Below are 12,910 nucleotides of genomic sequence, written 5' to 3' on the forward strand. Positions count from 1 at the left end.
CCTCCCCTAAAAATAAATTATGAAAATACAAAATTATACCAACATAAACCGGGTATGAGTAAGATGACTATTGTACTACAGGATAACTGAGAAAGTCGATATGGTTGAATGGTCGAGAAGGCAGAATGACTTTCTTAATCCAAACACCGTTTGTAAATTCACAATTAACCATAATTAAACCAGTTTAGTTGTAAATGGTGATCAAGACACGATTGGAATCTTTTTTGGACCCACGAGTAGGTTCATGACGGCTGAGGTCCATTCAAAAGGTATAAATAACAGAGAAAGTCAAGCGATAGAGGTAATTTTTTTCTCTAGACTCACTTGCACATTGTACTATGACTAACTTGATCGTCGGAGTGTCTTTGTAGATTCCCCCCACTCATTCGGCGAAAGGAAGAACCAAGCAGAGACCATCGCGCCTGGAGGTCGTGAAGACCGAAAACAGAAGACAAAATAGTCTATCTAAATATAATAAAAAATAATGAAATTTAAATTTGTTTTTCGATTTTAGGTACAGTAACAATATTTCCAACTCAGTCCTATAAAACTTAAATCCCTTTATAAATGCTTTTAAAAGTGCATCCAAAACCATCAATTAAATTTATTAGGTGTAACATTTGGACATTGATTAGGTGGTCATAGTAAAAAAATGTCATGTTGAACCAGGCTTTTGCTGTTATGCAATAATGTTGCCTAAAGAAGGTTTTCAATAATACACAACCCCATATATCCAATCCAATACAGTGTTTATGAGCCGGAATTAGCTGGAATTCCATTAACATTATCATGTCAAACCATCTCAACAATGTTTCTTAGAATATTCATTTTCAACCTCATGTTCATGCTGCAAGTGAACTCTAGAAAATTTGTGAGATTAGACTTTGTGTTTTTCACCAATTTTACATTGTGTATCCAACTTTTGATTCAGTGAATATAATGTAGATGAAGTCTATTCTTCTATGTGATTCAGTGATATGAATTTGAAATGATGTCTAAAATTGAAATGCAAATCTTAACTAAAACTTAATTGTTATTTCTTATGAAAGTCTGTTTGTGAGGGAGTTGCAGTTATATGGTGAAGAGTCAAATCAACCCCTAATCTCTGCTAAGAGACTCCAAGCTGTATACACTTACATATAGTTATATTTGAGGTCATATTTTAGCTGGTGTTAGGCTTTAGCTTTAGCCAACCTAACATAATATTTCTGCAGAAAAGATAGATCAGCAACCATTCATTAAAACCTGTTCTCAACCATGAAAATCCCCTCGTTTAAAAATGTTGTTAAAGGTTTTAATTGTTGTAATATTCTGGGCTCTAACGTGCTCCAAAATTCTTAATTAATTAACAGGTTTCTTCCATAAAATGGTCAATTACGTCTAAAAAGTTGTATCTAATAGTTAAAATGATTCTTAAGAACCATTCAAATATTTTAGTAGTAAAAAATATCCAGTAAGTTGCTAGATTATGTCACAGTTTACTTTTAAACCTTTATCAATGAAATTAAAATTTTAATTTATTAAATTGAGATAAAATAGTACCATCAATTAATTAAGAATGTATTGAGATGATAATGTGAGTTATTGGGGTAATTTTACACATTCATTCTACAATTGCATTTAGAATTCACGAGCTTGTAAGATGAAGGGAGATGTTGGACAAATTGTTAGAGAAGAAATGTCTTATGTATGGTATATTCATGCCTCGAGGACGAGAATGTGGTAAATGATATGTAGATATAATGCTACTGCAAAAATCATACTCTAATTTTTTTGTTAAAATTAATACAAGGGGTTTAACTCCTCAACCCAAAACCTAGTCTATTATATAGCAGAATATCATGGTTGAAATATTATATCAGCTACTTCATTTTATTGAATGTAATATTCTTAGTATTGAAACCTTTTTAAACACAAACGTGCAAAATGATTTCACTTTGTTTAGGGTTCATTGACATAACTCACTCATATATCAGTATTTGGTTTGCTCCTTAATTCAATTGCACCTTACTTAACTCAAATCTCAGAGAAAACACCAATTGTCAGTACTTGAGAAAAGTGTAATTCAAAAGACTAGTCTATTAGGTAGGAAAGCTTCAAAGTATATCATATCAAGTAATTCATACTCAATATGAGATTCCAAACATTGTTAGCCTCGACTTCCCCCTGCTACTTTACTTTATCAACACTAATATACTGATAATACTTTTTTCACTCCTCTATCAGTATTCTATTTGCAACTTAATACAACCTACAACTCTTTCTTGTAACTCAACTTTCAATGAAAAACTTAAATTAAATTGTTGGAATTTAAGCATAGAAGAGAATTCAACCAAACAAACTAGTTTATTAAATACAAGAACCTCAAGGCTTTAAGGCCTAGTCATGTAGTGAGATGTCTAATCAAAATAAGGCCAAAGCATGTACTCATATCTATTCAAAATAATGGTACTTAGATACCAAACACCTCTTAACAAAGTAAATGTGCGATTAGACCACATATCACTTCCAATTTACTACCATCAATTTTGGTATGTAGCCTTCAACTAGCTTGATTTCATATAAACGATCGAACTAAAGGTACCATTAGACCACATATCACTTCCAATTTACTACTATCAGCTTTGGCATATAGATGCTGTGATTATAATCTGAGATAAAATAGTAAACAAAATTACACCAATTGTCTAATAATTAACAACGGGTAGATCTCAAGTTTTCAAGCAGGATTGCTAAGAAGAAACTTGAGTTAAATCTAAAAATAAACTACTTCTTAGCGAGTTAAAGATCTTTCAAACTCGGCTAATTCTAAATACACTGAATAATTGATGACCCTTACCCTTGCTTACAAACAAGTGCAGACACCAGATACCTCCATAGACCAGAACTCAGACTTAAGGAGTGCTCGTTGAAACCTCTAGATAGAATCATGTATAGAAACTAAAGGTCTATAAAATTTTGGAATAAAATGCTAATCCACTGTATATCAAGTAATATTTTTTTTTTATTTAGATCAAATCAGAAACAAATTAAATAAGAAATTGAGATCGGTAAAAATAGATAAATCCTTTTTCTTTTATAATATTTACCAGAAACAATAAATCTATATGAACTTCATCCACTTTAACCTTATAAAGCAATTCTACAAGGATCTTTTGCAGTAACAATATACAAAGATGATACATGCCATAGCCTACAACTTGCTCAGCATAATCATAGCATCACCTTAAACAATAACTACTTCAAAATTTCCCCCTCTCTAGCAGATAAAGCTAAACAGTCAACTTTGATACTAATATTAAGCTACACAAGTTTAGCAAATTCCAAACCACTTATTGAGATTTGCACTTTCTCAAAAGTTCTTCATACACAAATTCCTTTCTTTCCTTGACAAGGGTTTGTCTCAGTTTTGACAGGGCTGAAGAGGACAACCTGATTCCTCTTCCAATCATATCCTCAGCGTACTTAACCGCCTCCGGAACCCTATTCAAATCACAAAGCCCCACAACCAGAAAATTCGCTGTCCGTTCCAAATCATTCTGATAATTCTCAACCAAACACTTCCAAACCTTCATCGCCAAAAGAGGCTCCCCACCATCCACATAAGCCTTAACCGCCGCATCACAGTTATCCTGATCCGGTACAAACTCGTTCTTCACCATCTCAGAAAACACTGCAGATGCCTCCCTCAACTTCCTCCCCTTGATCAAGAACTTGAACAGCAAATTATAAGTCACCACATCAGGAAATGCCCCTCGGTAAACCATCTCATCAAGCATCCTCCTCGCAGCATCAGTATCACCACAATAACAAAGCAAAGCAATCATCAAATTGTACATCTCCGTGGAGGGCTGCAACACCCTCCCCACCTCCACCAACACCTCCCAGAAAAACTGAGCAGTCCTAACATCATGATACTTGATACACTCATCTAATGCAACCTTCAAGAACCTCACACCAGGGTAACACCTCCTGTCCCTCATGGAATCAACAAACTTAATAGCTTCAAGCAATCCATCAGGCCCTCTAACAAGGGCACACAGGAATGATTCATAAGCAGGCACATTGGCAGGATCCCATCCAATCTCAATCACCATCTCAGCAAAAGTCTCCTTCGCACCAACCACACCCTTGTCTCCTTCTCCCTCCCATCCTTCCATCAAAATCGCGTAAGAATCGGCATCCGGCCGGACAAATTTCTTAGCAATCTGCAAGTAATCACAAGCATCAACTGTCCTACCATCCCTACAAATTGCACTGAACAATGAGTTCAAAGCAATCACGTCCCTCACACAACCGTAATTCTCCATAACCTCAAACGCCACAATCGCTTCCCGGGTTCTGTTGGCGATGACATAGCTCCCGAAGACAGAGGCGAAAGTGGCCAGTGAGAGTAACCCTTCTTTCTGCATTGACTTAATAGCATCCCACATCGCGTCGAAGAAGCGATTCTTGCCCAAGATGTCGACCACGAGGTTCCAGGAATAGGGCGTGTGGTTGTCGCGGAGGTGGCGGCCGCTCCACCGGAAGAATTTGACGGCCTGGCCTGGAAAGCCGTAGGAGAGTTTGAGGACTTCCTCGACGTCTTGAGGGGTAATGGCGGCATCGGCGCATTGGAGGGCGTGCTCGATGGCAGCGGCGGAGGTGGTGGCGATGAGGTGACAGAGAGATTTGACGTTGGAAGGAAGGTTGGGAATGTCTTGGAAGGAAGGGAAATTGGGGCGCTTGGAAAGTGGAGGAGAAGGGGGAGAAGAAGAAAAAGGGTGCCTTCGCTTTCTTCGAGCTCGAGGGCTTTCTTCCATGGCGAAACCCTAAAAAGAAAAATCAACCAACACACTTCCACGGTTAAGAACAAAATTCTAATGTTCTTTCTTCTTTATTGTATTTTTCTGAGTTTTGTTTATGGTATTATTATTATAATTAATTTTTTGTTTTCTTTTTGCTTTATACTCTTTTCCTTTGAAATTCCTTTGAAGTGTTGAATTTTGATTTTTATTTATTTAGTGTTTTCAAAGTTTAAGATTATGAATGTTTTATCTTTAAAAAAATTATTAATGTCGAAATGGTCCTAAAAGAACGAGTTTCTGTTCCACGAAAATTACAATGTTATTTTTCTTGTTTTTCAGTATTTTCATGGATGATAATAATGATAATTAAAATTTGATTTTGTATAAGATTAACTGTTTAGGTAGTTTTTTAAAACTGAAGAATTTGATTAAAACTTTCATCAAGATTAATTTAACAAAATCAAGAAATAATATAAAAAAACAAATTAATTACTTTATATATTATTATTAATTAAGTAATTAAAAAATTATTTATCTTTTATAATTTTATTCAGTTTGATTATTTATCCTCTAAAAAATTTAATTTAGTTTTATTTACACACTAACATTTGTAATTCAACATTTTCATTTTACACGTTTTGGATTCAATTTTTATATTTTATATTCTCTTAAACATTAACACTTAATTTTTTAATAGTAAAGTTTCGTAAATTTTTAAAAATAATTCATATATTCTTTATTTATATTAAAAAAATTCAAATAAAATATGAACTAATTATTTGAAATGATGTTACATATACTTTACACCTTAATAAATTAATATTTTATTTTAATTAAAAATATTATTATATTATTTTACATAGTATCAAATGTGTGTTTTTTTATTGTTTATATAATGTAAACAAAACTTTTCTTTCTTTTAAAATTGTAGAAAAATACAAGTTGAAAATTAAAGTATTAACACTTTCGATAAATTTGTATCGTTTGTAAAAAAAATATAAAAATTAAAAATAATTTCAGGGTTTAAATTAATAAATTTGTGTTTTATTTAATTTATTTTTTCTTAAATTTAATAGATTTTATTTATTTATTTGTCTTTAATTTTTACTTTAGACATCTTGTTTAAGCACTTAGGCTTCTATGTTTTAGATGTGATAACATAAACAAACAAGTCATCATTTTGTTTAAGCACTTCTTCAGTTTCTCATTTGACGAAACAACATATTGAAAGCTTAGTACATAATATTCTCTAACTTTTTATTTGTGATTAGATTGTCACGAAACTTCCATTCTCAAAGAAACTTTATAGTCATGTGTGCTATGGAAATTTAATCATAATTGATATGTTCTGCCTCACCGCCAATTAGTAAGTTAATCAATTTGTTTCACCTAAAATTAAAAGAATTATTTTTAAAATAAAAAAATCATCATTTTTAAACTTTTATTTTTGGTAAAATATTATTTTTCTTGATGTTCAAATTGCTTTGGTGGTTGAGTTTTATGAAATTATATATATTATTGAAAAAATTTAAAAGATTTGTCTTACTAATTTATGACTTGAATGTCATTCTACATTGGTTTGTATTTTTACTGTTAAAACTAATGTTCCTTTGATGTTTTGTAATAGGTGAAATATGTTGTCTTAATTATGATGGAAAAACCAGGTTTAAGATTTATAATATCTTCCGTGAAGGAAATGTCTGTGCTGATAAGTTTACTAACTTAGGATTTATTTATAGAAAACAATTTCATCGGTATAATAGGTTTCCATCAAATCTTTTCTTAAAGTTCTTTATAAATATATGCTACCTATGTATCAATTTTGTTAGTATATGAGTTTTGGTATAATTCTCCATATTTACTTGTATTTCTTTTCTTTTTTCTTTAATAATAATTTTTTTATGTAGTTGTTATTTGAGTGATCAGCCTAAGTGAGATGTCAAGTTGCTGAGATGTCAAGTTTCATAATAATGTCTAAACATGATATAAAAAAAATATAGTATAGGAATATTAAGACTTTATAATTAAAAATTAAATATTTTACATAATACATTTATTTGTGAATAAGAGTTAATCTATAACGGAAGGAAATAAGAAATGAAATATTAAATTTTTATTTTTAAATAAAAGTTCAACTAAAACGGTGTAAGTTTACTAAAGGTAATTAATGAAAAATATTAATTTTGAAATAAAATATTAAAAAGGAAGTGGCAGTTTTCATTAATTGGTATAGATTAATAATAATGAAGAAAAAAAAATCATCATTTTACCAGTGAAACGTTTATGTGAAACTGTTTCTTTAGTTGACTCAAATCTTTGTCTTCACTTCAAACTTAAATTTTTTCCGTCATTTCATGGAAACTCCTAACGTTCATTTGCCTTCATCTTTACCTCACCAACTATCATTTCCCATCTTTGCTACCCCCACAACCTCATTCTCCTTCTCCCTCATCATCTTCTTCTCTTTTCTCACAGAGTAAGCATACCATTTCTCTACATTCTCAAGAACACAACACCAAAGTTTGTACCTTTTTTTTTCATTGGATCGTCTTTTATTCTAGCTTTTCAATTTTGTTAAGATCTGTGTGTGAATGAAACTTCTTGCAGCTTTGTGTGTTTGTTGTATGAATAAAATGGACTTTTCATGAGTTTACATGTAGTTTTTTTATGGACCTCATGTATGATCATATGAGTTCCTTTTAAAAGTCAAAAATTAGTCCAATGTGAAGAAGTTGATGTATTTGGCCAGTGGAACGTGTTTCATTGTGAGAGATTTAATTTTGATATCTTAAAGAAAATCCTTTCAAAGCCAATGTTGCGAACTGTGAGTAAACTGTAGTGTGGCCTAAGCAACTGATGGTGTTTATCCTTTCGGAGTTTCTTAAAAATATTGTTTAGAAAAGTTAATAGAGCTTGAAACGTTCATTATACTTTGAGCACATTCTGTAGTTAGATTATGTTCAGTAAACTGGTTTTCTGTGGTCTACTTTTATTGCATGCTTACTAGGGTTGTTTTGTAGTCTTTTTGGTCTGAATGTAAATTGATACAAAAGATTTGTATTCTTGTGATTTGATCTCAGCAAACATGCCTTTGAAATTGGAAGAGACCTACAAGAATCGTTTGCAAACATTCACTCAAAGGTCAAACAAACAACTTCCCATGTATGTGACTGTGAATGAGTGGGCTCAGCATGATCCGAGGTTTAGGTCAACAGTGACGGTGGACGGAATGAGCTACACTTCCCCCAACCTTTTCTCTCAACGAAAGCCTGCTGAGCAGGATGCAGCTAGAATTGCACTCTTAAGCCTGCAAGAACATCGTGAAGATGATGAGCCCCCTGTGGTTCATGAGGTATTCTATAATTTAATTTTTATGTCAAGTTTCAGAATTGATAACTAATTTTAAGCAAAGATAGATTAAGTGTTCATAATACCTCATCTTTTACTACATGTGTTATACAATGGTTTTCCTTGAGTAATTTGTTTGGTGCTATTTGATTCAGGCATTTGAAATTGAATTGTACCATGCATTATGGATATTGTTTTCTGTATTAGCAACTGTTTGTTTTTACACAAAAGATGTTGAATAGTGACAATTTTTTTTATCAAATTACCATATTAAAAAATGAATGTGTTGCTAATGTGGAAACAATTCTACCTTTTTTTTATTTTTGTTTTCCAGAATATCACATTTTCCAAAGCTATCTTGCATGATTATGCTGGTAAACTGAATTTGGAAAAGCCTGAATACAACATTGTTCAACTAGAAGGACCACATCCTCTTCATTTTGTATCATCTGTGAGGTTCAATGGTACACACTACACTGGCACTACTGCCAAAAACAAAAAAACTGCTGAGCAGTTGGCAGCATATCATGCTATAGTGACAATGCTAGGTACTGTATTCTTTACTAACAGTGCTTTATTAAATCATTTTAGCTTTTTTTTCCCTTTTGTTAGTGAATGACTAATTGAATTGAATGTTTATAGCAGATGGTTGTACCTCAGGATTACTTTACGAGACAATGAAGGCAAAATACAGACTTCCTGGTGCAATCAAACCAATTGAACCCCTTGGAATTGGTGCAACCAATTCCATTTCAGCCGCCATGACAAGTAGGGAAAATACCTATGTTTCACTGAGTCATAAGAATAAGGAGGCTGCAGTTGTTGTAGCTGCTCATGGTAATGGACCAAAAATTTCACTTCCTGCGACTTCTCCACAGTCTATGATGTCTAAAAATGTACCATTTGTTGTTGCAGTTCCATCTCAGGTGCCTGAAAATATGTCACCCGTTCAAACCACTGTCGCTGAGATTCCACAACTGAATCTCCTTCCAAGTCAAGAACAGTCTACTGCTACTTCTGGTTCATGGGAACTGTCTACTGGTGATGGTAGTTCAGGTTCAAAAAGGAGGACAAATATCAGGTCCAAGCGTAGCAAGAGGACGCGATTGGAATCAGTTAAGTTTATTCATTTCTCATTTTTTTACAAAATTTCATACTATATTCTCAATGCATTCCTTATGTGTCCTATAATTTTGAAATGAGCCCATGAATAGTAAAAGAGAAGGAGTCATGGTGTCATTTGATTTTGTTCTGGTTCGTGGATGCTTCTCATTATTCTAAATATACCTTAATTCAACCATGCATGTTTAAGATGAGCCATTGTTGGTATTTCTGTGTAAAATAAGTTTGTAAATATATTGGAGTGAGGTGGATATGCTTGCTTTAGTGGCTATATATGTAACTAAAGATATGAAGCTATATATGTATGTAAACTTTAGGTTTAGTTGTAGACTTATTAATTCTTATTAACTGATGAATGCTTTGTTGTTGGAATTTGCAGATTGAGAATAGGCATTTTGTTTTAGCAGAGGCTGAGCATCATGAGCATGATATATAGCTGGGAGGCTTTTACTTTTATATTGAATGCTTTTGGGACATATTTTTAGTTGTTTTGAGATGCTTTTGGACATGTTTTTATATTAAGTTTAATTTGAGATGCTTTGGATTTTGAAATTTCTCTTATGCATTTGAATCATTGGACGACAAATTGTTGTTTTTGGTATTGTTTATTACTTATTTTGATATGGCCAATCTTGTTCTTGTTAACTTTCATTTTGCAAGTTGTTTCTAAGTTATGGCATCCTTGTTGGGTTGTCAAAAGTAATTTTCCCTTATGGTTAGTGTGATGATGGTCATTGATTAATCTTACAATTACTTCACAAATTTATTATAATAATATAATATTTAAAAATTAACGTGTTGATTTAGATTTCATATTCTTAAATCATTATTATTATTTTTTTATCAGCATTCTTAAATCATTATAATTAGTAGTTATATAAAAAAATAAAAATTTCAGAAAAAACATTATTCTTATTTAGTAATGAAATCAAAAATTGATAAGATATGAAAAAAGTATGAATATAGTACATTTTCTAAGAAAGATATTTTTCAATAAAGTATTCTTAAAATACCTTGTTAAGTTGAATATATGGAATTTATATGTACCAATATTTGAAGCGAAACGAAGTGTAGGATTTTTCTTTATTCCGCCGCTAAAATAGATTGTAATTATCATATCGTATTTAGTTAAGATTTTCATATCTGTAAAATATATATCTTAATTAGCTACATATACTTACATATAACTACCAGCTATTTGTATCTTATTAAGTAATATTCTATTTTTAGGAGAAAATGAATGTATATTTTAGTTCATATATTGTGTAATAAAACATTTTATGTTTTCTTTATAAAAATGAATTAATATATAAAATTTTCTTATCAATCACATTATATAAATATTTTGATTTGGGTTTTGATGCTTCAATTGAGAAAGTAGTACAATATGGTACTGTAAGGTTATTAAAAATAAAAGTTGTATGACTTTACTATTTAATAAAGTTTATAGGTGACTTTTCTATTATTATATTAAGCATATTTCAAAATTATCATAATATTTACACTTCTTTTATGTGGTTTCATAAAACTCAGCATTTTTACGTTAACGTGAATATTATTTTATGTTTGGAATTTTCTCATTTATTTCATATTCTCCTTTCGAATAGTTATGAATTTCTTTAGATAACTCTGAGGCCATGATTCTTGTGAGAAACATTTGCAAAATACCAACAAATAAAATGGGTCGAGTTCTCCTTTAAATTTTTTATATTCAAAAGATTGGGTCACATTAGATCTTTCTCATTAGTAAATCTAAAAAAAATATGACACTTCTATTTATACTCTATCTACTCAAGTCATTTATCTCCCCATCATTCTTATGATAAAGAAAATGTAAATTCATTAATTCTTATGATAAAGTAAATGTAAATTCTTATGTAAATACTCTCCTCTATATAATCAAGTCATTTATCTCTCATTTATTCTTGTGATAAAGTAAATATAAAATCTTATATAAATATTTTAAAGTAAATGTAAATTCTTATATAAACATTCTAAAGTAAATGTAAATTCTTATATAAATATTCTAGGTATGAAGGTTTTCTTTCTCATCAATTATGTATAATCTCTCTCATCCTAAATTTATATATACACTTAATGTAGTTCTTTGACTTCTATCTATTTAGAATTAAAATGCCTGCAAATAATTGCTTTTTTTCAACTTTATATAAAAATAAGATTCAATAATTAAGAAGATCTTCCATTTTTCTAACAAGATCCAAGAGAACTACTACTTTTTGTGTCCTAAAATTAACATTATCACAATTAACATTATCACAAAAGTTCCTCCAAAACTGTAATACAACACTAATAACTACTTAGAATAATCTGTTTAGAAGCTTTATTTCATTTATGCTTAGCTGTAACTCAACCTTATAATTGTTCTTGACAAAGCTATAGACATCTCCACATGTATTAAAAGTGTGCATGCAATTATGAACAAGTCAAACTCTAAAACCTTTTCTAACCAATGATTTATAAATATGGGAAAAACTTGCATTATCATAAGGTATTAAAGTTGGATGGGATAGCCAAATAGTTCATTGCGCGTAGTTAATCATTAATTAACTAGAGTGGTTAATCATAGACTAATTGTTCTTAACTTAGTACATTAGGTTAGTGTAGGAAACTGTGGCATGCTAGACTCAAAAAGTCATTGCCATTTCATATATATTTTTGCATTTTAGCATTAATTAATAATATATAATGTTTCAGTCTATTTGCATTTATATATTTGCAAGTGAGCCTGTCATTAAATCAAGACCAAAGGCTTAAAATTTAAATGAATGCATGTTTGACAAAAGAATGTAATGAATGTTACTTTACGCTTGATAACATTTTTTAATAAGATTGGAACATCTTTAAATGTTCTTTTTAAAAAAAAATTATAAAAAAATACCTTCACGCTTCATTGATTGTTTTTTTTTAAAGATTAGATGGTTTTAGTTGTTCTGTGTTTGACTCAACAGAGTGTCTGTATGTAAATAAATCTGCAGTAAACACCTTCTCTTATACCATAGATACTTGGGTTCCCTTTTCTTTTTTGTTTTTTCAAGTGTAGAAGGACTTGAGATTTTTTTTTTAAAATAAGGCAAAAAGTAGTTTTATAATTTAGAAGAGCTTAGTTGTGTAGTAATTGGTATAGAATAGTTATGTTTAGATGAGGTTGAATGTTAAAGAAGCCTAAATCTAATGTATTTTAGTGATTAGTGATGAGGTTTTCTTGATTCTTGTATAAGAGTTGAAATATTATTAAGTATTCTTTTAATTTATTTATTAAAAGAAATATAATATTTTTTGTGCATGTAAAATTTCATATAATGATGACTTGTTTCTTTGAAGTTTATGTTTTTTTTAATGGCTTTGCATAATAACTAGTTAGCATATTTTGTATGTACTGTTTAGCCAATATTAACATTATTCTAATTCAGGCTTTCAATTTACTTAGTTGTCACATGTGTGCTTCCTCGTAACCTTCTGACCTCAATTTCAATTTCTTTCTTTATTCTTCTTTAGATGTACTTTCTATATTTGTACATGCAGTGTTGACTTTTCTCCCTTTTTAGAATGGACAAAAGCAAAAACAACTAAGTATTAAATTAAGATATTTAGTTAAAATTTAAATTGAATAATATGAGTGTGAAAGGATAATT

At 30.6% G+C, this 12,910-nt stretch overlaps 2 protein-coding genes across 2 annotated transcripts; one reads left to right on the forward strand and one right to left on the reverse strand.

Moving 5' to 3' along the window:
* Window positions 1-3,057: 3,057 nt before the first annotated feature.
* On the reverse strand, window positions 3,058-4,877 carry LOC137814970 (pentatricopeptide repeat-containing protein At1g77360, mitochondrial-like). The gene has a single exon (XM_068617949.1). It carries the CDS (start codon window positions 4,800-4,802, stop codon window positions 3,333-3,335), a length of 1,470 nt encoding a protein of 489 aa, XP_068474050.1. The 5' UTR covers window positions 4,803-4,877; the 3' UTR covers window positions 3,058-3,332.
* Window positions 4,878-7,873: 2,996 nt separating this feature from the next.
* Window positions 7,874-9,828, forward strand: LOC137816252 (double-stranded RNA-binding protein 4-like). The gene is made up of 5 exons (XM_068619330.1): window positions 7,874-8,139; window positions 8,470-8,683; window positions 8,781-8,972; window positions 9,051-9,250; window positions 9,637-9,828. Exons 1-5 carry the CDS (start codon window positions 7,948-7,950, stop codon window positions 9,691-9,693), a joined length of 855 nt encoding a protein of 284 aa, XP_068475431.1. The 5' UTR covers window positions 7,874-7,947; the 3' UTR covers window positions 9,694-9,828.
* Window positions 9,829-12,910: the final 3,082 nt, after the last annotated feature.

The sequence above is a fragment of the Phaseolus vulgaris genome, chromosome 1 (genome assembly GCF_000499845.2).
Source record: "Phaseolus vulgaris cultivar G19833 chromosome 1, P. vulgaris v2.0, whole genome shotgun sequence".
In the NCBI taxonomy this organism is placed as follows: Eukaryota; Viridiplantae; Streptophyta; class Magnoliopsida; order Fabales; family Fabaceae; genus Phaseolus; species Phaseolus vulgaris.

What these genes read in the sequence shown, in the direction of transcription:
- LOC137814970 (XM_068617949.1), bottom strand. Translation starts at nt 4,802, where the DNA reads ATGGAAGAAAGCCCTCGAGCTCGAAGAAAGCGAAGGCACCCTTTTTCT.
- LOC137816252 (XM_068619330.1), top strand. Translation starts at nt 7,948, where the DNA reads ATGTATGTGACTGTGAATGAGTGGGCTCAGCATGATCCGAGGTTTAGG. An exon ending in AGCCCCCTGTGGTTCATGAG is followed by an intron (nt 8,140 to 8,469) that starts GTATTCTATAAT and finishes TTTGTTTTCCAG; the next exon opens with AATATCACATTTTCCAAAGC. An exon ending in AGTTGTTGTAGCTGCTCATG is followed by an intron (nt 8,973 to 9,050) that starts GTAATGGACCAA and finishes TTGTTGTTGCAG; the next exon opens with TTCCATCTCAGGTGCCTGAA.